General features: G+C 45.2%; 1 protein-coding gene across 2 annotated transcripts; it reads left to right on the top strand.

Moving 5' to 3' along the window:
- The first annotated feature begins 5,782 nt into the window (after positions 1 to 5,782).
- HMGXB3 (HMG-box containing 3) lies at positions 5,783 to 25,882 on the top strand. Of its 2 annotated transcripts, none has more exons than XM_075102710.1 (20): positions 5,783 to 6,004; positions 6,597 to 6,744; positions 7,172 to 7,346; positions 7,794 to 8,357; positions 8,814 to 8,912; positions 10,464 to 10,595; positions 12,675 to 13,069; positions 13,425 to 13,600; positions 13,902 to 13,999; positions 14,555 to 14,653; positions 15,147 to 15,296; positions 16,999 to 17,300; positions 18,736 to 18,863; positions 19,491 to 19,622; positions 19,889 to 20,073; positions 20,672 to 20,891; positions 21,975 to 22,108; positions 22,505 to 22,621; positions 23,053 to 23,262; positions 23,855 to 25,882. In XM_075102710.1, exons 2-20 carry the CDS (start codon positions 6,599 to 6,601, stop codon positions 24,323 to 24,325), a joined length of 3,933 nt encoding a protein of 1,310 aa, XP_074958811.1. In that variant the 5' UTR covers positions 5,783 to 6,004; positions 6,597 to 6,598; the 3' UTR covers positions 24,326 to 25,882. The 2 variants fall into 2 exon arrangements, with proteins under 2 accessions (XP_074958811.1, XP_074958810.1); XM_075102709.1 differs by having other exon boundaries at positions 7,791 to 8,357.
- Positions 25,883 to 26,041: the final 159 nt, after the last annotated feature.

Genomic DNA, 26,041 nt, shown 5'->3' with positions numbered 1-26,041 from the left:
TAGAATCAATGAGCTGTATCAACCAGTGAATTACTTCAGTGCGTTTATGGGACACCAGCCTTCATGTATTCTTTTTCACCTCTTTGCACTTGAGTTTCTTCATCATTTAAATGGGGAGTGAGAATCAGTGTTTACCCAGCTCACATCACGTACCTCATTATTGCTGTTGAGTAGGTTTCACTACTGTTGCTGGTAAAGTACCATATTAGACCTGCTGCAACCCAAAATGCCAAGCCTTTGAGCAGCTTTTCCTTCATGAACCACGTAGGCCAAGTCAAGCTTGTCATACTTAACAGGCTCGGCACAAAGGACACTGATTTCATAAGGTGATGCCTTCATAAGGGCCAGCTCCTTACTACTAAATGTATTACCCTCCTGCGAAGCACATTTCTGTACTTCACAAGCTGTGAAAGAATCTGGGCAAACACACTGCTTTGGGAACAACAGAAAAAAACCCCAACATGGATCAAAATCATTAACACGTTCATTAAAGAAAGGAGGCAGTTATCTTGACTGATTTCACAAAAATGTTACATGCTACTTAACAAAACTGTAATGAAATAAAGCAACATGTCCTGCCAGAGAGAGCAGCACAGCATGAACACTGGAAAATAATAACATTTCCGCAGCTGCATTCGGCAGGAAGGACAGAATTCACATGCCTTCTGGGGATGAGCTGTCAGGCCCAGCGCGCAGCCCTGTGCTGGCTCCATCTCATACTCTCATTTACTGCCACAAAGATAATGACTCCCTCCTCTCATGCAGGCGCTGCTCTTGTCGGAGCGCAGAGCTGCCGTGCCAGCACGGCCTGTCCCTGCGCTGGCTGGCAGTCTTGCCTGCTCTGGCAGGGACTGCGGAGCCGCTGCACTGTCATGGTCGCATGCTTTCTGCTTTCTGCAAGGCTGATTCTTCTGTGGCTGTGTCAGGGCCCCGGTGTTGTCGCAAGCATGCCACAGAATGACCATGCAGCATCCAAAGGGCTCCAGTGGTTTTTCTGGAAGCAAATAGTGAACGCAACTTACAGATAGTGGGAGAAAACTCGGAATTTGTTTCTTGAGGCTATCTGGGGAGAACTCCAGCTAAAAGAGGGACAACAGCACACTATTCCTGATGTTCCTGGAGAAAGAAAAATGTTTATTTAAAGAAAATATATTCAGGACTCTATAAAGTGTCAGACCTAGTCAAGACCCTGCCTTGAAGAGCCACCAGCACTGTATTCAACCCTCTCTAATAGACTCTTACAGAGATACGGGGCCTCGGGGAACTTTTCCTATTCCTTTAGATAGTGGTGAGTTTATTCTTTAAATGGGAAGCTGTTTAGCTCCTACTTGTTTATCCTGACACAGTTTTCTAGATGGGCACATTATCCACATGGAGGTTGAGTGGCGTTTGGGCACTTGCTGCTGTATTGTGCTGCTCTGTCATCAACTGGCAGCAAAGCTGGAGGTATTTATTCCTGTAAGCTTTGAATGGTTATGCTTCAACTTTGCTTTCCAAATCTGAATGAAATTAGAATTTTTAATTTCAAAAGCTATCCATTTTCCTTTATCTGCAATAAAGAAGGAATGGGAATGCTTGCTTACCCTTTTCTGTACTGTTCATTATTTTACATAAATGTATCACTAGGTCTTTCTCTTCTTCATAGACTCCATAGACAGTCTTTTTAACTGTGCCTCCTCTCATACTTTCATTATTTTAACCACCTAACATATAATACTTTTATACCTCATTTAATAGAAAACCCTGTAGAGATCAAATTTTAGTTTAAAATATGAAGGTCACCTCTAAGCCTTCTTAACAGTGTTACTGAATAACTAGAATAGAGAAATAAAATGAAACGTTGCTCCTGTTTTATTGTTTAGGAAAAACTGAATAAACATCTTTGAAATGTTTTATGTAACCTTTTCGACAGAAACATATTTCACTTACTGTAAAATATGTGCTAATTTAACTAGTGTTGGACTGACTCGGTTGAATGGCGACTCCAAAACCAAAGCAATTTCAGAGGGAGGCAGGTTCTGTTTTATAAACACGTAAGTCCGAAGTACTACGTGTGGCTGTAGCAGCCTCATGGAGAAACTGAAATATTTATGATCCTGGAAGATTAAATGCGAGGCTGGTACAGGAACTTGCTGGGTTTAACATCTGCTTTGTTTTGCATATAACAAGAAGATACCTTTTGCTACCTAAATCAAACATATCACTTCTGTTGTCTGATATATCCCTTTTCTTGTTTGATAATTTTGTGCTGTGAGTTACCTGATCATTAAAGACAGCCACATTTAGGATCCAAAGTTCTGCTCTTTTCTAACCCCCACCCCACCAAAACCTCTGTATATAATTAGAAACATTGCAAATGTTATCATTTCTGAGATCCCTGATGTTTGTTCTTGCAAAGAGCTCCCAAACATACCAGAATTCATCAGAAATATAACAAATCCCATTTTGCCTTTCCACTAGTACCATTTTAAAAATAGCAACATCTTTATTTCAACATTTCTGAGGGAAAAGGGGATCATTCACCCTTGTACAGACAGACAGATGCTCTTTCATTGTCTCCAGTCCTCTGACTGCTGCTCTATCATGCTGTTGCAGCTACAATCAGCAGAAAGATGGTGAACGGCAGGGTGAAATGGGAGCTACAGCAGATGTGTGCAGACCCACAGAGGAACTATTTCAGTGTGCGTTTACTCTCAGAGTGACCAGCGTAGTGTCCTAGCAAAGCTCAGGGAGGTTTAAAATGACTGAGAAGGGCTAATGAAAACTGTCCCTGGTGACTATGGCTGATAACAGGGTCCACTTGACTGCTCTGAAATCCCCTGCACAACTCTCTCACCATGGACGAGGCTCAGAGTAGGTCCCATTGGGGTTTTAAGCCCTTCACATCCACTGCACAAATGACCCCCCAAAGTTCTCAGCAGTGTTTTCCTCCTCGCTGCCATGCTGCCTTGATCTCATGTAGCTTTGATTTCAGGGGCCGGTGTCATGAAAGCCTCTTGGAAACTGGGTGCTGTTTGAGGGCTGAGACAGGGGTGATGTTAAATTGCACTCAGAAAAGACACCTCAGCCCCACATTCTTGCATGACCACATTATGCTGACTGAACAAGAGAAGAGATTGAGACTTGGAAGGCTTTGCAGATGAGGGAGATGAAGATGGATGAAACTAATAATAATGTGCTATGATTTCTCATCTATTTAAGCAGTTTTTGAAGTCAACTCTTAAAAAAAAAACCCGCCGGTACCTGCTGTAGTTCAGTGTGCCTGGCTGTCTTTTGAACTCCTTCAAAGCAGCCCTTGTACTTTATCAGGGAAATGAAGAGGGAGATCCCTGTGTAATCTCCATCGTTACCTTTCATTTCTTGAGGTAATGATACATAAAGCATCCTGGGGGGAGAGTGCCTTTCCCCTCCTGACACAGCAGGTACTCCTTTGTAACTTTCCTTGGGCTTACAATAAATGCTGCTACATAGCAGCTTCCCCTCTTCCTCAAAATACTATTACAGCATAGTTAAAATAATTTACATGCTGTTAATATCATTTTTCTGACATAAAGCTGTATGTCCATGGAAGAGTCAAAATGCCCAATTTAGGAAAGAATTTGAGTCTCTAACGCCATTGACAGCATGCACGCCATGAGAAACTCTTCAGTGAACAATGAGGGAAACATGGCTACTTTTTTTCTCTTAGATTATTTTTTCAGTTGTTCATTAGTTCTGTAAACCAAATCAGCCTTTTCTTCCCAAATATTTGGCAAGGTAATAATTCCAACAAAATTCTAGTGGTTATATATTGATCCAGATAAAAGTACAGAGCTTTGGAATAGTACATGGATTGGATGAAGCCGCACAGTGTCTGACGTACAACAGGCAGTTTGCCACCAATTATTGCACATAAACACTAGCAGATCGCATAAATGGCTGCAGGGCTTCAGGAGAATAACTGATTGCAGATTTAATACTAGCTGTCATATCACTGCTCTGTGGGTTTTATTAATGACTTACTAGACAAGAGGAGCCCTTATTCTGCTCCTCCGAGATCTGAGAAGACACAGACAGATGTGGTTTAAATTTCTGTGAAGTTAGGAGTCATCACGTAAAAAACAGAAATAGACATGAATAGAAAAAAAAAAAAAAGCCAAAACGTGTAACTTGAAAAATGTGTTGCAGCAATAGCTGCACAATAACCTGCCCTCCAAAAGGTTCAAAGGAAGAGGGGTACAGGTAGAGAGCCCTGTAAGGAGAGAAAACAATTACTTTGTCACATATGAAAACATTTATTCTTCAAAAATGAGTGAGAAATGTTGGTAAACAAATGCTGGGACCCAAAGATCCCATGAATACTTGCAGTGACTATTACACATGGGCGATACCATGTTTTGTGACCGGAAGATCTCTAGGGGCCCTCGTGCCAAGGTTGCAGCACAGTGCCGGCCTTACAACCAGCTGGCTGTGGAACAGCCACCATCTTCAGCCGAGTGGCACTGAGCTTCCTTGGGATTTCAGCGGGATCTGAACTTTGGGCTGCCACTTCATCCGCCTCGTCACCAGGAGCGGGAGGCAGAACCGCACTGCTCGGCTGGCATTATCGGCATCCAGGAGCACAGCTTTGCCCTGGCGACCAGGGGAAGGTGCCAGGGCTGCACCTGCTGCTCCGAGCAGACCTGAAGAGAGAACAGCTGTGGGAAGCCAGACCCAAAGCCTGCCCAGCACCGCCAAGAAATCCAAGAGCGTGGTGCGCTCCCTGACCCCTTTGCTAATTGTGCCCTAACTGCTCCCATGGGCCCAGATCCCGCCTGCCCACACCATCTTTTTTTTTTCCCAAAAAGTGGGTTCCTTCACCCGTGGTGCAAAATGCCAAACTACACACAGAGCGGAAGTATTTTATTAATTTCATTTTTGCGCAAAGGTGGGTCGTAGGTGTAAGTGTACAAAGCTAGTACACTGCACCGAGACACTACAAGGTATTTATACAGTCAAATGTGTCAATAGCAGCTAATATTCACACCCCCAGCTAATAATGTCTCATTTCAACTTAAAAGGTACAGCTCCCTTTAAATTTACCACGCATACTCAGAGACTGCGGGGCTTATTTGAGTAAAAGGTTTTCTGGCCTATAGGCACGTTTTTTAGTATTATAACGAGAATAGTTCACCTAAAGGACAGTTCTTATCGACATCCCAATTAGTTGTTTTCCTTGACTATACACTTGACTATACACTTTATCATCCCATCCTCAGTGTCTTCTGAGGTGGGATGTTTGCCTTTATCAGTCTCAGCTCTCCTCGAGGATATAGTGGTAAAACAAACGCTTCCCTATCTCTCAGCTCCCTTCTCTGGCCGCCAAGTTCCGTTTTGACAGGCTCACGTGGTTCATTGTTACTACTTAGGAGAAAATACCATTTTCTTCGGGATATCACCCTGAGGAGAACTGGCGGGAACCGGGGCTGCGCGCGCCACCGCCTCCCCTCCCCTCCCCTCCCCTCCCCTCCCCTCCCCTCCCCTCCCCTTCCCTTCCCTTCCCTTCCCTTCCCTTCCCTTCCCTTCCCTTCCCTTCCCTTCCCTTCCCTTCCCTTCCCTCCTTCCCGCCACAGCGCCAGGGGGACGCCGCCGCGCACACGCGGGGAAAACTGACCCCTCCCGGCCACCGTCCTGCACCGCCTCCGCCCCGGCCGCCTCTCCGCGCCCGGTACCGCCCTCCCCGCCCGGTACCGCCCTCCCCACCCGGTACCGCCCCGCCCAGCCGTCACGCCGCGACCCGGATGCCGTTGCTGGCAGCACTTCCGGGCGCGGCGGGTGGCCGCCGAGGCGAAGGGCCCGGTGCTGTTCCACCCCGACCGGCGGCAGGCCCGACCGGCGGCAGGCCCAGCATGCCGGGACGGCCCGCCCGCTCCTCTCTCCGCGGCTGGCCCCTAGCTCCGCCGCTGCCTCCTCCGCGCCCCGGCTGGACGTGACCGGCGCGCGTCGGCCGCCCCTCCGACGAACAGCTCGTCCCCGGTGCTGCCCAGTGAGTGCCGAGGGGTCGGGGCCGTCCCGGGGGGGCGGAGGGGAGGTTCACCAGGGCCGGAGGGGGCCCCGACGCCGTGGCGGAGCCGGGACGTCGGCGTAGCGGGCTTTGCCTTTACCTCCCGAGGCTTCTCCTGTCCTCCCTGCCTTCCCGCGCCGCGGGGGCAGGAGCTGTCACCCACCGGTGACACGTTAAGCGAGGAGCCCCGGGGATCCTCTGGTGGGTAAGAGGATTACGAGGCTTCCACGCTTACTGGGCCTCTGGCCTCGCTTTTGTGAGCATGGCCGCGATATCTTGTAGCTGGACCTAAGGCTCGTTCCAGGTTACCAAACTCATCTGAGAGGTTCCTGGGGAACTGCAGCTTTTAAGTGCAGAGGCAGTGTGTCTGCGCTGAACTGGTGATGTTGAGGTCATAGTAATAAAGGTGTTTTCTTATAAAGATAAATAGTCAACACGTAGTTATCTCGGTTAATTAAGGTCAGTCTCACATACCAGTGATGCTGTGGGTTTATAAAGGTGGTGAAGAGCAGTCTTTGTTGTGAGAAACGTTGAACAACTTGGTGAGTGCATAACACAAAATATGTATTTTTAGCAATGGAAGCTCCATATGATGGCACTGAAGTAACTGTGGTAATGGAGGAAATAGAAGGCACTTACACTTATGCATCACCGGTGCCGTCTAAGAAGAAAAAGAAATATAAAAGTACTGGTGATCATGGAGAAAAAGCTAAAAAGCCTAGGTAAGTTCCTTCTGTCTTCATTTAGCACCTCTGTAGGGTATCTATTCTGTGATTCTGCATGGGAGCAGTTTTCCTTGTTTCTGATAAGAGTGAACTTTGGAACACTTCATAGTGTAAAACTTCCTATATAAAACATTAGGTTGATGCTTTGGGCCTGCTCTGACATCCTTCCCTTTATGAGTGCTACTGTTGCTTGATCTAAAGTTTGTGTACCCCAGAGTAATTTGCCTTAGGCTCTTTCTCCCTACTTCAGAGGTTCTTCTCAGAATCTTAGTTTTCATTTGGTTAAAAAATGCTTTTACAAGTAGAATTGAATGTAACATGCTTGTCATTTGACCTTGAGACTAACGTAAACCGTGTGGATTTCTTTATCTGAAGGAATTTACGTAGAATGATACTAATGTTTCAGTGTCCTGTTGCGTTTCAGATCTGCTTACCTCCTCTACTATTATGACATTTACTTGAAAGTACAGCAAGAGCTCCCCCATCTCCCTCAATCTGAAATCAACAAAAAGATTAGTGAGAGCTGGAGGTTGCTCAGTGTGGCTGAAAAAAGCTATTACTTGGAGAAGGCCAAGCTAGAGAAGGAGGGATTGGACCCGGTAAGTCATCTTTCTGGCAGTTCTTTGCCATGTGAAGAGAGAGGCACGTAACTGTTTACGCAGCACCGTGTGTGGGAGAATTGCTTAACTGCGCATTCCTGTTCATATTTCTGCTTGGGACAGCCTATGGAGAAGCGATGCGGGAGGCCACTGCTTCTTGCTTTTGCCGGTCAAGGGATAATGCTTTGAAATTCAAGAGGGATATGTCCAGTACCTGCTGATGGGGATCGTAGTTATTTTTGTGTGATGTCATCAGGGTGATTGATGGTAAAGTGGATGATAAAACCAGGGCTGGGAGGGATTCTGCAGGCTCTGTCATGTGGAGACGTTCCCAGCAAACTGCCTCAGGAAGCTGTTTGAACTTTAGGCACTAAAATAGCAGGATTGAGAACCAAGTCTCTTCCTTTTCTAATGTTTGTTTATTCCATACTCTGGTTTTGCCAGCAGAACTCCAAGGTGTCCACTCGAACTGCAGTAGTTCCAGACATTCCAGGTTTCCGTAAGATTCTTCCTCGCTCAGATTATATAATTATTCCCAAAACCACTCTTCAAGAGGACAGGAGCAGGCAGTCACTGGAACTGTGTGTGACACAGGGTCAGGCAGCGTCTGAAGTGTTAACAGCTTCCACCAATATCACGAATGTCTCCCACGATACTGTGCAAAACATCCTTTCCGTGGACTCGAGCCACATTGGCATTTCTGAGCAGTGCATTGCCATCGAAGGACTGGCAGAAGAGACTGCTTCATTTGGCCAGGCGGATGCTGTGGAAAAGGTGGTTGCATCAGAGGTTCTCTCTCACTATGTTGGGCCTGTGACAGAGAAAGTCGCTGGAGATATCCTCTTGGATGAGGCCTCTTTGGAAATAGAAGGGCAACCGTACCAGACAGCTCGGGTAGTCATTGAAGAGACTCTAGTTAGCAGCTCCACAGACATCTCCAACGGGAGCATCGCTGTTGCCCGCCCTCAGGTTTCAGATGGTGTGTCTGTGGTGGCTGTGGTGACTGGGAAGGTAAGTTTTTCAGCCTCCTGGTACTGTCTCACCTGAAGTGTCAGTTCAACACATTTTACTTGAGATCCTTGGTGGTTGGAGGAGATCCTGTATTGCCCAGCATGCTTACGCTCAGTGTGAGGGAAACAGCAGCTTTTGCAACTCAATGATTGCCATGTCTCTGCTTGCAGATTGACTGAGCCATTATGCTGATACCTCTTGTGTCTTAAGATGACTGCTTGAGGGTTTTTAAATTATTTCTCGTAACAATACTTGGGGTGGTTGGACGACAAGATTTTTGGGAGAAAAAATATTACCTCTGTGCTCCTGATAGCTGTTTTCTATCTAGAAATAGAAATTCTATTTCTGGCTTCATTAGTCCTTAAGACATGTTCGATGGTAGTGTGCAGGAGAGGGTGGGACACGGGTCACTCTGTCTCTTTTCTGCATTTATTTTTTCCTTTGGCTTCATTTTAGGATACTGAAGAGAGTAGCTCCTCCACACCCACTACACAGTTTATTATGTTACCTTTGCCAGCTCATTCTGTTGTGGAGAACCCAGCATCAATTAAATTGGTAAGAAATTCAGAGTCCTGTATGGTATTTTACAGTATGGATGTATTACCATAGGTTTGTCTAAGGTGTTAGAGTAGGAAGGTTTGATCATGGTCCAGTTCTTAAAGATAATACAATTTGGAGTTGTCATGTCAGTTGAAATATTTCTTGTCCCTGGTTTTACTCCTTGTGTATGGGGGTGTCTGACTTCTAGAGTGTCTTATATGGGCATGTTTCTGCTGCCTTCTTCCTCAAGGAGTTCTTGGAAACAGGCAGAGTAGATAATGCTATCACAACACATCTGGCCAACAGCAGTTTGTGTTGCCGTTTTCAGGGTCTGTGTAGCCATCTATGTCCTCTACTTGGATGCATATTTGTCTTCATAAAATGCCAGTGTCCATCCCTTTAAGGGCAAGAATCTGCTCTTGTCACAGGAACACATGAGCTCCCCAGTCTCATGAATGGCTGTTGCAGTGGCCACATGACAGGAGAGGAGCAGTGACCTAAGGTTTTGAGAAAGCATGTGAAACGTTATGTGGCCCATTGCATGGGGAAGAACAGTGTTGGTTCTCTAATTGAACCGCTCCAGCCACCTGTATTTCTGTAGCTATTGTAGGACTTCATTGTACAGTCAGCACTGCAGCTCCTAGTGTTGTATAAGCTAGAATCAAATCCTGTTTTCCAGGTCCTCTGTGCTTCCAGCTGGTGGAACACTGCAGATATTTACAGTGGTGCATAGCATGATATTCTTCCAGGTGTCTTAGGAGAATGGAAATACTTCAGGTTTTTGTTCCTGAGAAGTGGCTAGCTTAAACTGTCTCATTTCTTTGCCAGCAGCACTTGCATTTTTAGAAAAAAATGTACCTAGGTGGGGACTTACAGCACAACAGCTCCCTCGGGAGTGTTGAATACAGAATATTGAGAAGCGCTGCACTCACAAAACCTCAATGTGTTAATGCAGTTGTCCTGGCAAAGGTGACAGGTTCTGCTTCAGTTGTCTTTATAAATAGTGCCTGGTGCTTCTGCTGGTGTTGCAGTAGTTTTGAGCAAGTTACAGTAGAGCCCAGGGAGTACTTGACCAGTGCTTACAACAACAAATTACTGATAAGAACTGCCTCTGCATCATGAGTGCTTGTCTTCAAGACTTGTCGCCCTGTTGACATGAGTCTGTTAATCACATCTTGCCTCACTGTGGGCTGCTGTTTGAATCTTTTTTATACCATCTTATTGTGACTTTTTCATATTCACAAGAGAACTGTTACATCACTGTAAATGCAAGGTTAGTTTCTCCAGTAGATTCTGTGCATTGTTCATCTCTGCTCTGCAATTTGATCTAAATTCTGGTCATACTGAAGGCTCTTGTATAGACTGAGCATTTAGACTCAGAGCAGTTGTAGTGCTTTCCGGCTCTGATCCAACTGTGTGGTGGTTGATCAGTTAAAGGAATAGTAGTGGAGGGCTGGTGATTTGCTGAATAACATTTGTAAAGTGCTTACAAGGAGAAAGGGAGCAATGAGCACAGCTTTGTGTTTTTCAGCTCTGTAGAGAAATTCTTGACAACTCTTGTTTCAGACAACCACCTATACTCGCCGGGGACATGGAAATTGCACCAATCCTGGCTGTTCCTTCACTTACGTCACCAGGCATAAGCCACCAAAATGCCCAACATGTGGGAACTTTCTGGGAGGGAAATGGATCCCAAAGGTAAATATGCCTTTCCTTCCCTGATTTTCAGACAAAAAGTGCTGGTTTGGGGAATGCCCGTGATATTTCTAGGCCTGTAGATCTAGTGCAGGAGGTCAGATACCCCAGAATTGATCCCTGCGCTTGTGCTGGGGCAGGTCACCATTGCAGAGGACACTTGGCCAAGGTGAGACAGACCCGAAATCACCATACCTTGGGTCAAGGTGCTACTTGTAATGGTGTCAGTTAGAATAGACGGGGTTGCATTTGGTAACTCCCTCTCATTGAGAGGGCACACATTCTGTTGGCCCTCTGCCCACATTACAGTTTCTGTGACTGGAAGGCATTGCATGTTCTTTCTGCCACAGCCGTAACTAAGCTCAGGGATTTGGTTTAACCATTTGTGGTGATTTTTCTGCATTTGAAGTTCTTCTACAAACTGAGGTTTTCAGTGGTCTTTCAGCATCATTTTTTCAATAGAAAGGAAGAACAATTCTCAACTATATGATATATATATATATATATATAGGTATATGATCCTTTGGGAGCTACCTAAGTCAATCTAGTGGAAGCTGAAGTACTGTTGGGTATTGTTGACTCATGGCCGTGTGTCTGATCATTCATGATGTTCTGACCTTTGACTGGAAGGAAATTCCTAGGTGTTGGTGGAGTTGTGAAGTTTGAGCGGAGAAGTCGTTCTCCACATGATACCTACTTTGCTTAAGTTATTAGCATCTCTACTAGCTGTATACAGCAAAATACACTCGCTCCTTAAACCTTGGCCAAGCCATGGTGATTAGTCGGCTCTGAGGAGATGTGTATTCATTAAATTTCTGTCGGAAACAAGGCTCCTCATGCACAAGTTAAAGGATGTTCTCAGTGTAAAAATTTGCGTTGACAGTCAGTGGCTTTATGTGGACTTGTTCTGAACCTCCTTTGTTTTGTGGCTAGACCCATTAAGCATTTAGGGGCAAGAACTTTTTTAGGCAGCTTACAAACTCTAGTGTCTGAGCTGATGGCTGGGCTTCTTATGTGGTAGGATACAAATAGTGATGATGGCTTCTTAGCTTTTGTTCTGTAAACCTGTTGAAGTAGATAGATGGCTAACTGCAAAAACATGTTTCTGCTCATATATGGCATGCCTGCTCCTGTTAAATCCTACATTGATTAGATCTGAGAGGTTTTAGAGGGAGTTTTCTTTCTGGCTTTCAGTTTTATTCTGCTCTTCTGGGAACATGTTTGCGTAAACAGTTCCACTTGTTTTTATGGTGTCATGCCTTGGGAAAAACATGCACCAGCAGTTGTTTTTTTTTTACCGGTAATAACATCAGTAGAACTGAAGCTAAATATATACATACCTTCCTGTTCTCTAGAAAGAAAAGGGACTAGGTTAGGAGATGACTGTTTTTAAAAACCTGGATTATCCTTCTAAGTATGAACACTGTAGAGAGCTTAGAATTGTGTGTATCATGCCAGAAACTCTTGATTCCATTTCTGATATATTTTTGCATATTACCAATTCAGTGTTCCATCACACCTTTGCTGACCCCAATACATGGCTTCTGTAGCCTTAGTCTTGAAGGTAACATCTTTCTTCAAGTCAAAAAACCTTCCTGAGTAATCCTCTGTTTCCTGACTTGCTCAAGTGCATGCTTTCCTGAATGTACATATCCAAAAGATACCAGTTCTCTATCCCCTTGGTTCCTGAATAGTGTGGAAGAACAGACAGCATCAGAGAGCTGAAGCTATGAAAAGGGAGCGTAGGAGGTGGGTCCTTGTTACAGAGGGTGGTGGGTGAGTTTGTGATGTTGATGCTAATGGTGATATTTGAGGGAGTTTAAGAAAGGCTGATTCTTTAAAGTAAACAGTGTCTAAAAATAACAGATGAAGGGCCAGGGGCTAGATAAAATGTTAACAGGGACTTTGCTGTCGTAGAAGATGATGTCTTTCTGCTCTCATACAATTCACTGCTTAACACTTAGGATTTTGCTGTTTTGATCCAGCATTAAATAGGCCATGGCAAGCCTGGCATATGTGAAGGGAACTTACTTATCTGTGAAAGCCTAAAGCTCTGAAATGTGTCTATCTCTTTGTTTCCAGGAAAAGCAACCAAAAAGCAAATCTGAACCAAATTCAGGCATGTCTCTTAAAACTCCAGCAGCTAAAAGAGGTCAACAGTCAGTGCTCACAGAAACGGCAGCTGTTAGCGAGAGTACCTCCAAGACAGCCTTGGAAAGCTCTGAAGCTGTCAGCCAGCTGCTGAATGCTGTGCCTGTTGGAGGGCAAATGCAGGAGATGGAGTGGAAGGAGGCTCACATTCTTGCAAACAATGTGCTTGCTGAAGACAGGGGGAGTGCTGTTGGCGTGATGCTGGGTCCAGAGAGCCAACGGCAAGGAGTCTCTTCGGAGCAGGCAGAAAAAGATAGTGTAGGGCTGGGGGTGCCACCGTCTTCTGAGGTGCCGAGTCCAAATGCCTCTGCAAAAAAGCCAATGGGGTGAGTCAATTTTCCATACATTATGGGAGCATATCATGTCTGTTGTGTGCTGATGGGACAAATCCAGGAAACTGGAGGCTGTTGGCAGTGCTTCCTGTAAGACTTCTGTTTACTGTCTGTTTTCGGCCAGTTCAGGATTATTCCTTTGATATTGTTTTGTCCATTAGAACTAATTTTTTTTAAGTTACAATTAAATTGTAGTCACAGGGCAGAGGTATCCTTAGCACTATTTCTCCTTTCTACTGCAATAGCTGTGATTATTGTGCTGATATAACACAGTTCAGGGAAGAGAAGAAAATTGAGGCTGAGGGGGAAACCATGGAATTTTTTTCCAATTGTAGCTCTTGTCTTTCAGAATTGATGCTCCAGCTGCTGCACACAAAGGGCAGGAAGTAAAGAGTAAACCAAGACCTAAGCCCTCCTTGCTGGCTGCAGCAAGACCCATGCGAGCCATTCTGCCTGCACCAGCCAGTGTGGGGAGAGAAGCCAGCACTGAGCAGCCTAGCAACAGACAGGCCTTTGCAACTACCGGTAAAAGCAGTATTCTCTGGTGTGCTTTGGGAGTGGTTGTCTTTCCTCATCACATTGAAGTGGTCTCTGTCAAATAATAAGATATGTCTGAAGGGATATAATGACCTACCCTAGAAAAAAAAACACTCGCTCACTCTCTAACTGTGAGTGCGTGTGAATGGGCCATGAAACACCTGCTTGGGTCGCTGCAAGTTCAGAGGAAAAATCTCACATGACTAATGTGGCATTTGTCAAAGATGTCAGAATGAAACAGGACCTGTTTTCTCCTATCTAACCTGCTGTATCCTTTTCCTCCTTCAAGACAAGCATTCCCCTGTGAGGACATCAGGCTTGAAGCCCAGTACGCTTAAACAATTGGGCCAGTCAATTCTGCAGCCACCAAGTGCCGAGGAGCAAAAGGTACCTGTGGTTTGTTCTTCAAATGCATGTTACTTTCTTTTGTTTTTTTTTTTTTTTTTTCTTCCTCAGATGAGAGATAGGACTTGAGTGGTGAGAAATAGAAGGTAAAAATGTAGCAGCTTTATGAAGATGAGATCTGTGACTGACAGTTTTCTGAGATGGCTCGAAAGCAGCATGAGTGCTAGATGGCTGAGTGTAGGAACTGAACTGTGAGATGCTGTTGGACAGTCCTCTGTTGGCTGCTTTGAGAATCTCCCAGCTACTTCCAGAAGTAGTTTTGAGGATCTGCTAGTGCTTTGATAATCCAACATGCAATACTGAGTACTGAGAGATGAGATCTGTGAAGTGTGACTGAGTATGCCAAGATGCCAGAATACTTCTGTTTGAATTGTAATGCCTTAGTATGCAAAAGAGTGTGTTGTAGTCCTCTGATATTAAATGAACATTAATTGATTTCTTGAGGGTAAAAAAATGCTAATAGGTATTGCTTACAGGATATATGTATTCAGTAGTATGTCTCTAATGGGTGTTGTTTTTTCTGCTTTCAATCTTTAGGTCCACAGTGCTTTGACCAGCAGGGCATCTCAGGTTAAAGTAGTGGAAGTCAAACCAGATATATTCCCTTCCTACAAGTACAGCTGCACCGTAACTTTGGTGAGAATTTTTTCAGATGGTCTGACTTACACCATGGGGAATGTCATCTCTGGGAAGACCGTTCTGTGACTTTTATTTTGCTGACTTGCAGAAGTGTTTCTTGTGTTTCATGTGAGACAATCTGCAGTTTGTACATCATCTGTTGACCTAAGCCAGGGTGACTGTACTCTGTTGCAGTCATGTTTGGGACCTTGTTAAGAACTGGATTTTTCTTCATGTCCTAGCATAATCCCCATGCCTTCCTTGAGTTCAGCAGGGAGGATCAGTGGTTTCTGAATGAGTTTGATGTGTGAGTGTTTGTGGTCTCTGGAACTGGTGCCAAAACGTTTGAGTGCCGGTTGAAGTATTATGTGCAAAGTGACAGGGCCTGCTATTTGACCTTTAAATGAGGTGTTATAAAGTGGTGAAAAATGTGATATTCAGGGAGACTTTTCTAGAGTCTTGTTGGCATCTAAAAGTCAAGGTCAGCAAACATCTTTTTTGTGTCATTCAGGATTTGGGATTGGCAACATCACGTGGCAGAGGGAAATGCAAGAACCCCTCTTGTAGTTACGTGTATACAAACAGGCACAAGCCACGGATCTGTCCAAGCTGCGGATACAACCTTGCCAAAGACAGAGCTGAGAAAACTGCAAAACCCCTGGTAAGGTTCAGAACAGTTTGTCTTCTCAAATGGCTATTGTGGGGTGGGCTGGGAAGTAGCTTAATTTGCTAGTGCCCATGGGAACACTTTAAATTTTTTTTCATTGTGCTAAGCTTTTCTGACAGAATAATGCCCTGTTGAAAATATTTGTGATGATGTTTGTACTGTCCAACCCCTGCAGCAGCAGTGCTTCAGGCTGAGAACGAGACTGAGTGCACTCAGTTCTACCACTGGATGTCTCTGTAGTAGCTTAAAAATGCTCACAGTATGTTGGTATGTGCTGGGGAAATCACCGCTAAAGTCCTATTTGTTCTGTCAGCTTTGTTGAACTTCAGACTTAATCACAAAGCAGAGCATATTTGGGAGTTTCTTGACCAGTTTGTGGCTAATATCAACTGTGTTAGTACATCTTGTATTAGAGCTTCCTATTTTTAGGGGTTTGTAGTGCAACCTTACTTCCAGCCTAAATTTATTTCTGTATGTACATTTTTTTTCTGTTGTGAAAAGATGTTTTTCAGTTGTCTGCTCTTCCATATGGATGTAAGTAATTCTGGTTTTTGTGTGTTTGGGTTTTTTTTTTTGCATTTGAAATTTCAAAGGTTAGCTTTTCTTGTACAGAATTTTTTTGTTTAAAAAAAAAAAAAAAGGAGCTGTCCTGTTCTTAGCTGAAATGCCCACGCAGCATATAAACAGACTACATTTTAGTCTGTGTGGTAATATGACTCTTCCACTTGCGCTTTTTATTTTGAAGAACATAAATTTGTGTAGAGTTCTAAAAAAAACCTCAAAACAAAACAAAAAAAACCCCAAACAAATTGAAGTGGCCTGTGAGAAACTCACACAAGCAGCTGTGTAAGGAACAGCAGTGTGCTTAGCTCAGCTTGCATTCTGAGAGGCATGTGGCTTGCCTCTTCCTCATTTAGTTATTTTTTATTTTCTGGTTCTAGATCTGTTTAACATTCCTATCACACAGTTCATTGCTGTCTCTGTGCTTTTGGACTGATCATTTATCTCATTGCTAGACTAGACAGAAAAACAGGTTGAAATGTTGGCAGAAGAGTTTAAGTGATTAAGCAGATTAGCCTGTTTGCGTTCTTGCTGTTCTTCTGAGCCACCTAGAGTTTCATTCTCCTGTGCTCGTGCATTTTGGCTTGATAGCATATGTGTGTCAGGGCGGGGGGTGTGTGCGTGCCTAAGGACTATGGTTGATTAATTGTGATTGAGTACATCGCAGCCCCTAGTTCTCATTTAGCACTTGTCTCTTCCAGCTTCTGGAGAGGTGTGCAGACTGCTGTGGCTGTCTGAGCACATTATACAGGAGAATGTGCTTGATAACCTGTGGAGAAAGGCAGTGACGATTGCCAGGATTATTGAAGTGTTTACATACCTGTTGATGGTTGTCCTTAGCCTCCTGATCCTCCACCTCTGCACTAACACTCCAGTTTAGTGGCAAATCTGTGATGGTCTGGCTGTATTGTAGGAGTTCCCAAAAGGCTGGGCTGTAATAGAGTATTTTTGGTGAAGTGACTTAGGCTTGAAGCTTCTGTCTGGCGTCAATGATTGAACAGTGGAGTAGAAGTCAAGTCTACTGGGTACAAAGGTTGCTGTGTTTCTGCTACCTTCTATGACTTCTTTGGGCTTCTTAATATTTCATTCCCATGCTTGCCTAGTTGAATATGTGAATGTTTGACTTGCTTTCTAGGAGGTCAGTCCAGGTCAGTCTGATGTGCTGAACACCAGCGAGCCCCTAACCCCATCCCAGAAAGAGATCCAGCGTCAGTCCACCCTGCAGTTGCTGCGCAAGGTAATGCAGATCCCAGAGAACGAATCGGAGCTGGCTGAGGTCTTCACGCTCATCCATGAACTCAACAGTTCGCGGCTCATCCTGTCCAACGTGAGTGAGGAGACAGTCACCATAGAGCAGACCTCCTGGTCAAACTACTATGAGTCTCCATCTGCGCAGTGCCTCCTCTGTAACAGCCCATTGTTCAAAGGGGGACAGAAGTAAGATTCTGTTTTAGACTTGTGACTCTTTCACCCTCGTGCTGCTATTCTATGTTACAAGCGTGCATGAAATAATATTTGCTTTAGGCCCTGGTACTGAAGCTGCTGTGACACGGAATAAGCTATGTGTGTGCAAGGGGTTTAGCTGGTTAGCAATGAGCTGTTTCTGTTTCTCCTGTGCAGTGTAGTTTGTAATAGTTACCATTTCCGTACAGCAGGAGACCGTGATCAAAGGGTGTCTGCTAGGTCTAGATGTAATTTTTTTTGTTCTTGAAACAGAGTCTTTTCATTAGTCATCCCTTCTTTGTTTTCCATTATGATGTTTTCAGGTTGACAGAGGCAAACTTGTGGGATTAGACATGTGCATTGTGTCATTCTCTTTTCTCTCCCTGATCTGAGTATTTCCTGTGTGGATCTTTTTGCTTATGATGTTTTCGTTCTTTTCATGGCTTAATGTGCGCTTGAGTGAATCCTCTTTTGGAACAAATATCCAAACTGAAACCTGAAGGACTTTCAGAAACTACCAGTGTATAGGCTAGATTACCTTAACTAGATTTGTATAAAAGCCCATAGGATGTCTCCTCACTGAGTCTGCCAAACATCCTCCTGTTGCTGAGAGCATGAGCTGAAACATTTTCCACAGCAAAATGTCAGGTAGCTTACTGTTGTGTTTCTTTCTTCAATGAAAAAGATTTTCTCGATACCAGTTATGGATGTTTGCTTTGGTCAGCTAGTACCAATTGAGATTTTTCCATCAGAGATACGTTTTATACTCAGTAATTTTTGCAGAACAGTGCTATCTTGCACCCTGTTCCTCACCTTGTGACTTACCAACCTGTGCATTATAAATCCTTGCTTCTATGCTGGGCTGCTTTGCAGTGCTCTCCCATGTGCCTGCTTAGGCTCTAATTAAACCCCTGCCAGTGAGAGGGAGCTAGCTTTGACTATGATTCCTATTTTCTTGGGGGGACAGCTGTATTTCTGCCACTAGAGCACAACTGGCATTTTCCTGTCTGAACTTCCTCGGCAGCTGTACTGTAGAGGAGCAGGCATTTCTGAATCTGTTTGTGTGGGGACAGGCGGTCAGGTAGATTGTGTTATTAGTCGGTGTTTGTTGTCCCACAGCAATAGGGCTGTGTGACCCTTCTCCCAGGGCAGCTGGGGCCATAGATTTTCTCCACCTCTCAAATACTATGCACCCACTGTACGGAGCTGGAGAGATGCTGCAGTGCTGTTAAAAGAAACGTGAGCAGTGACCTGACTGCCAAGGGAATCCATTTTAAAATGTAACATTTTTTTTCTGGTGTGAAATAATGTGAACTGGCTTAGACTGAGATACTAATGAACTCAACTAGAACATTTTAGGTTACTGCAGGACTGGACTGAAAAACCTGTTGGCTTCATCCTCTGAGTTGTCTTTTGTTGTCTGTTACAGTTCCCTTGCTGGTCCTCAGGAGTGCTGGCTGCTGACAGCTAATAGATTACAGGTGGTTACAGCTCAGGTCAAAGTGTGCTTGAACCTGCAGTGTCTGGCCCTCCATAGCTTCACTGATATTTACACAGGTAGGAAAAATGTAAGCGTACCGACTTACAGTGTGACTACAGTCTAAAGCCTTCAGAAGCCTTGGGACTGTATCAGGGCATTGTCTTTGCACAGAAAAGCCTATTCACTGCCCCGGTGTATTAAACTTTAATTATTTTTGACTTGCGTTATGCTTCTGCTTCTTCTGCAAGTAAATCTGTATTTGTGAGGAAAACCATGTAGGAATGCTTTGATGAGGAAGACCACGCCTTGCTTCACCAGTGTAGGCCTCCTCTGTGTAAGCGGTAAATGTTGAGTTCTGCAAGGCAACCCCTGAGATCATAGTCAAGGACACCTCTGCAGAGTGCTGTTTCTCAGTGTTGACTAGAGAGACTTGCATGGCAGTTACTGTGGGCCTCCCGCAGGGCAGTGCGGAGCTGAGGACATGGATTGGCTGCTGTTCCTTGTAGCTTTATAAATTTAAAGGCAAGCCTGTGAGAGGAGTTAATCTTGCTAATGTGCCAAGGGGACAGTCCCAGAAGCACTGTCCATGTGTTTCCATTATCGTCTGAACCGTACTCATAAGAGTATGTATCAGTAAGGAGTATATTTCTTTGTGAGGAAGATCTGGAACCCTACAGACAGTAACTGTCTTGTTTTGACTGCAGGCCTTTTCAATGTGGGCAACAAGTTGCTAGTGAGCTTGGATCTTCTCTTTGCAATCCGAAACCACATTAAACTTGGAGAGGATCCCAGAGTGGCTGTTGGCAATATTCTTGACTCTGTTCGGGAGCAAACTGGTGCGTTTTTCTTGGTTTTTTACCATAACGCTTACACAAAACTGTGACCTGCTGATGCTTGTTAGGTTATAAAAAGGCAAAACTCAACTATTCTAGTGTGGTATGTTTCTGTTAAATCACTTTCTAAACCCAACAGCAGCTCCATGACCAGTTCTTTGTAACAATTCTCTGGAGGACAGGTTTATTTTTATTATGCACAGGAGAGATCTACCTCTCCACTGACTTTAGGAAGTGAAAGTTGTAACAGTGGCATGTTCGCTTTTCAGAAAAAAGACTGAGCCCTGATGAGCAGATTCAACTCCAGGAGCTGCTGTGCAATGGCTACTGGGCCTTTGAATGCTTAACAGTCCGGGATTACAATGATATGATCTGTGGAATCTGTGGCATAACCCCCAAGGTGGAAATAGCCCAGAGGAATGTGGAAAATGTCCTGGCACTGAAAAATATAGAGGTAGGCTTTTCACAAACTTCACATCCTGTTCATGTTCAAAGCAGATTGTAATGACTTTTGCTGACTCTGGTCTTCATAATGCACGATAATTACATGAGAACTTTGTGAGCAGTTTTCTGCTGATGCCTGGTAAGAGGACGTGGCTGGAATGGTGATGCCTGCACTTCCTCTTAGAGGTGTTCATGTATGGTTTGGGGAAAACAAGATCCCCTGTCCCTGGACCACAGCTTTTGTCCAGCAGCCTCTGGCAGTAGGGACCTTGGATAAAACTTGCTTAATTTGGCCTCCTTCCTTCCACATGAAGGCATTCTTTTTTTTTTTTTCCCAACAGCAGTTTCCTTGAGGTGCTGCCTTCTCTAATGGGGAAAAAAAGCCTTACTAGTAGTACGCAGCATGTCTGGCTTTCATGTAAAGTAAATGGTTTTGACTCTCATCTGATGAAAAGTGATTGTGAGGAACTCTAGGAACCTGAAATCTTGTTATATTTTGCCTGAGCACTGTCCTGGGTAGTCCTCATACCTTGAGTAAGGCTGATGCAAAACTGCCAGCTGAACTACGGTTATTTGTATTTGACCAGTGGGTTTCTTGCTCTTTCTAGTTTACCTGGCCAGAATTCTTGCCATCAAGTGAAGTGAATGTAGAAGACTTCTGGTCCACGATGGAGACAGAGGTGATTGAGCAGGTGGCTTTTCCTTCTAGCATCCCTATCACAAAGTTTGATGCATCTATTGTTGCTCCTTTCTTCCCTCCACTGATGAGAGGAGCGATGGTGATCAATACTGAGAAGGACAAGAACCTGGATGCACAGCCAGTGCCAGGTAACTGCTGAGGTTGTGCTTATTAAGGGAGTGTTTTATGTGGCCATGGCTTCAGTCTTTTGGTGATGTTTAGAGATGAGAATTTATGATTGCATGACTCTTTAAAGGTTGTCTGCTGAGGGAATGCAAGAACACTGGGGTGAGTTCTCAGGATACTTAGCAGCTCGAGCTTTGGCCTGCCCAGTGAAGCATGAATACACTGGTGTGCTCTGATGCATTTGAGACGTGGGGGACATGAGAGCACTGCACCCCAAATGAGATACGGTGTGATTGTGGGGGAATGCATGCACAACTTGAATGCCAGTCAGTATTTGTTTCATGTTAGACTGATAACTGGACTGTGAAAGCTGGAGGCAGTGCTTGGTATCTCAATATCATGATCCCAGTAAAGGGTGAATAAATTTTTATGGAACTTGAAAAAAAGATTAGGAGATGGATGTGTTAGTCCTGATCAGTGTTGTCAACATTCAGTATATCCAGTGCATTGACTGCACGTAACAAGAAACTGTGAGATGAATAAGCTCAGATGTATGAGAGCTAAACTTAGCACCTGGTTCCTTTAACAGTTTAGGTATTGGGTATAAGAAGGAAAATGGCTTTGCAAGCTTAACAAGGACATGAGTTGGCTTTGCAGACAGGGCTGCAGCTGTTCTAGAGAGTTGAGCTGCAGAAGGGCTACACATGCTTTCGTGGAAGTGGAGCTCCAGAGAAAGAACCAGGGAGGAGACGTGAATGGTGACCCTGAAGCTGCTCAGACCGAAGTCTGCAGTCGCTTTTCTCTGTGCTCTTCTGACACCTGTTTATCCTCACGTCAGCCCAACCAGTCACTTGAAGGTTATGAACGACAGGATAGACAAGCACTCATGGAGTCTGCAGCTCTGCTGGGCTCAGTCTGGTAACATCACTAGCGAAGGTTTCAAGAGAGTTGTGTGCTGTGACATGCTTTGGAAGTAGGGCTGTTCATGGCTTTCTCTTGGTGCCAGTTGGTTGTGCAGTCTCTGCTTCTGTGGTCTTCAGAAGAAATTATTTTGGTGACTTCCCTTCCTGAGAATGAGTGCTGAGACTTGTTTCCTGCCTTTGCAGGTAATGGGAGTGCCTTGGTGAGGCTCCTTCAGGAAGAAAACTTCAGGCTTGAGCTGATAAGCTCTTACAGTAAGGAAGAGCTGCAGAGCTTTCTGACACAGTGTGGCATCCCCTGGGAGGCTTCAGATACAAAGGTAACGGCTTGTTTGCCCACACACAAGCCTGCAGGAGTGGAGCTGTTCTTCACCGTCTTTCCCTCATTCACGTTTGCCATCCTAGATAATTAATTTCTCATCTGACGCACTAAGGGCAGGGGTGGGTTAGAAGTGAGTGCCTGCAGGTTATAGGATAACTTACATGTGGTGAAATAAATTGAACCTTTGTTCAAAGACGAAAGGACGTCTGTAATTACCTTGTCACAGGCTCAGCATCCTGTAATTGCTCATTATCCTCACGTTGCGGAGTGTGGGATTAGGAAGTTATTGGATGAAGTGCAAATTAGGATTTGGGAGACCTTGCCTTCTCCCTCTCTGGAGGAATCCAGGAGTTTTAGCCACATACAAACTTTCTCTGGGGCCTGTCTTTTCTAGGACCAGCTCTGCTACTCCCTCCTGGCTCTCTATGAGTTTGTACAGAATGGGACAAGCATCACACAAGCCTCTGCTCATTACACAGGAGGGAAAATCTACAAAGTGTGTCCACACCAGGTAAGGAAGGCTGGAGTCAGCGATGCTTTTTCTTAACCTTGCTGTTCACTATGATCTGGCTTATCAGTGTGGAACTCCCTCTTTAAATAGAAGCAATGGAGTTGGGCCTCTCTGAGCCATGGCAGTGAAACACACTGCCTTGGGGGCTTGGGGTATGAGCTGTCCTGCAAGAGATTTCAAGATCAACTAGTGATCTGAAGCCTGGTTTTGATGTTGCTGCTGAGGTGGAGTTGAAAATCACCTCTTCCTGAACACAATAAAGTGAATGTGTATGAGGAGGAGACAAAATATCTTTAGACAAAGTAACTCTCTGGTTATATATTGTCTGGAATACCTGAAAGGAAGCTTAATTTTTTTAAGACCAGATTTTTTTTCCATAGGTTTTCAGTTTAATTGTGCTGTTTGGTATTAATCCTTTTTTTTTTTTCCAGGTTGTGTGTGGTTCAAAGTACATAGTAAGAGGAGAAAATGCCCGGGATCATGTGGACCTGTTGGTCTCTTCACGTCACTGGCCTCCAGTGTATGTTGTTGATATAGCCTCTTCGGTGGCACTGTGTGCAGACATCTGCTGTCCTGGCCTGACTTCCCAGATGTGGGGGAAAAACCAGGGCTGCTTCTCTGACCCCATGGATCCTCCGACGGTTAGTTATGTCCACCTTTGCGCTCTGCTGGGCTGGTCCGATATGGAAAAGTTTCAAGTGAGATTTAATATTAGGAAAAAAAAATTTTAAAAGTATATGTAACCTGCATTGTTCCTCAAGATAATTTGACCTGATAAGTGTCTCCTGACTCACAGCTTTGCCAGCGCATAGCTGCTGAGCATAGCAGAAAGCATTATGTCTTGCTTGGGGCACTGTGTTAGGTTCATGCTCCTTAATAGGAGGAGCTGTGCTGGAAGTGCACTGCAACAGTTCAAATCATGAACTTCGGAGCATGTTGCTGGTTTTGACACAGCAACTCACTTCTCTCAAACCACTGCTGTTACTTGAGAAATGGGAGAGGAAGAGGGTTGCTAGTGCCTTGGGTTTATCTCTGAGGGCATACGAGAGAGGAGGGAGTGTACAGAACCACCTTTGTGGTATTTAGGGGAAGCCTGAATCGGTTAGTCCTCCCTCTGTCCAGGGTCATAGTACTGGTTGGAGTTCAGCCAAATGGAAGTTTTGTCTTGTTCTTCTTAGCTATGGGGAAGTTGTTTCTTGTTCTACCTGGTGCGTGTCTTTCTCTCTCCCCCAGTATGTGTCCTGCCCTGAACTGCTAGACCAGCACTACAGCGTAGACGTGACTGTGGCTGAGCACTCTGTTCAGCACCCAATCACCAAGTCGTCGGCACGCCGAATTGTTCACACGGGTTCAGAGCAGAACAGCCACCGAGATCCAACGTCTCGGCATCGCTGCATTTCCCTCTGCCGAGAGCTGGAGCCTTACAGCGCCATCGTCACCGCTATCAACGACAGCAAAACTAGCAACATCCGCCAAAGGCCCATCACCTTTGAGAACGCCACGCACTATTACCTCTACAACCGCCTCATGGACTTCCTCACCAGCAGGGAAATTGTGAATCAGCAGATCCAGGAGATCGTACAGAGCTGCCAGCCTGGGGAGGTGGTAATTCGTGATGCTCTCTACCGGCTCGGAGTGGCCCAGATTAAAACGGAAACAGAAGAGGATGAAGAGGGGAAGCAGGGGGATGATAGAGGTTGCTGAGTAACAAAACAGCGTGTTGTTTTCTCTCTCTGGTCCAGTGGATGGGGGGGCTGGGCCAACTTCTGCAAGGTTTGGGCAGCTATCTGGTTTGAGAGTTTATTTTTACAGGTTGGAGATGTGATGCCGGTGGCTTTGACTGCTGTTAATGACCAAAGAGCTGTGCGCTTCCATAGTGTCGTGATAGCTGCTGTGAGTGTGGGTCTGTCACCCCCCTTGCTGGAGGCTGCAGCTGCCTCCTGAGGTGTGCAATGGACCTGCTGTTCAGTGGTGTGAAACGCTGCCCTCCCTGCAGCTGGTGAGGGGAGAAGGGAGAGGCACTCCTGGTGGCGGGGAGAACGCATGGTCAAGCACACAGGTTTTTAATTCTGAATCTTGCTTGCTGACTTGTGCATCTTGGTGGCAGGGCTGGGGTGTGGGAGCAGGTGTGAAAGGTGGACAGCTAAGGTTTCCCCCAAACATTCTGAATAGATTAGTTTAGGACAGTGGCTCCTGCTTGGAAATCTTGCAGAGCTCTCATATGCATTGGCTGCAAGGAGTCTTTAGTCGAGGAGGAGGAGCCATGCAGCTTTAACGCACCCTATCTCGGGAGCCTCCCTGGAGGCTGCACTCCTGGGACTAGGACTGTGGGTGCTTCAGCTGCAGGAAGCTTCTAGAATTGCTTGCCCTTCACATGAGCACTAATAGTTTAGAAGCTGAGACATACAGTGAGGGAAAAGTGTTCTGTATGTTGAGGTAAGAATCAACAGGGTGAGCCCCAGGGGTGCCAAGCTTGCTGGAGGGCTGGATGAGCGCTGCTTAAGGTGGTGGCTGCGGAAAGGGGAAGGACACTCAGAATTTCTATACTGTCCCCCTAGATGCTTTTGGGTTGGGTTTTTTTCAGTAGTTTTATTCTGTTCAAGGACTTACATTTCTGTTGTCCTGCCCTTAGAGCAGAATCATAAAGACTGTCTGTAGGATCCAGGAGAAATGATGAATGCAGTGCCACCAGAGGAGCAGGGGTCGGTATTCCACCCTCAGAGGCGGTGCTCTGTTAGGTGTTGTATTTGCCCTGCCTGGTCCGTACAGTGCTGTGTGAGTTAGAGAAGTCTCGTGCTGCCCAGGTTGCTTTATCAGCTGCTGGAGACAAGCTGGGCTGAGACCTCTGCCCCTACAGCCTGTCTGAAGAACACCTTGGGCTGTGGTTGTAAAGCCATGCGTGTTGTCTGCTGCCAGCTCCGTTTTGCTGGTGGTGAACAGGGATGGGTGTTTGCTGTGACTGGCAGAGGAGAGAAGCGGGATGCTAGACTGCTAAGTTGCCAGCCAGGGAGTTTATTTTGTCTGAGTGAGCAGTGGGAAGATTCAGAGGCTTGCGGTGTGGTGGAAAACTCCCTTCTGTGAAGGGGAACCTATTGAGTACCATACTGTTAAAGTAAATGTATTAAGTCTGAGCAAATGCAGTAAGTATGGCTTGGGGTTTTTCTGTTAAGAACATTAACTTATTATAAGAGACGTTAGTGACTTTTTTCAGTCAGTGATAAAGTTTAATAAATTATCTCCAATTTTGGGGGTGAAACTGGGGCCAAATGACTTGGTTTTTTATGTACAAGACTTGGAGGACTGCAGTGGGAAAGGGCACAAGCAGTGTGTGCACATACACCACCATTCCCGTCTGGGCAAAAGCCTGATATTCCCAGAAGCAAGGCTCTCTGAGAGGAGCAGCCCCAGAAATTGCTTGGG

The sequence above is a fragment of the Phalacrocorax aristotelis genome, chromosome 8, assembly GCF_949628215.1.
Source record: "Phalacrocorax aristotelis chromosome 8, bGulAri2.1, whole genome shotgun sequence".
Taxonomy (NCBI): Eukaryota; Metazoa; Chordata; class Aves; order Suliformes; family Phalacrocoracidae; genus Phalacrocorax; species Phalacrocorax aristotelis.
This window is presented reverse-complemented; position numbering and strand designations above follow the sequence as displayed.

Coding starts and splice junctions, on each gene's coding strand:
- HMGXB3 (XM_075102709.1), top strand. CDS start 6,599: ATGGAAGCTCCATATGATGGCACTGAAGTAACTGTGGTAATGGAGGAA. Junction 13,070..13,424: donor TCTGCAAAAAAGCCAATGGG/GTGAGTCAATTT, acceptor CTTGTCTTTCAG/AATTGATGCTCCAGCTGCTG. Junction 23,263..23,854: donor ACCCCATGGATCCTCCGACG/GTTAGTTATGTC, acceptor TCTCTCCCCCAG/TATGTGTCCTGCCCTGAACT.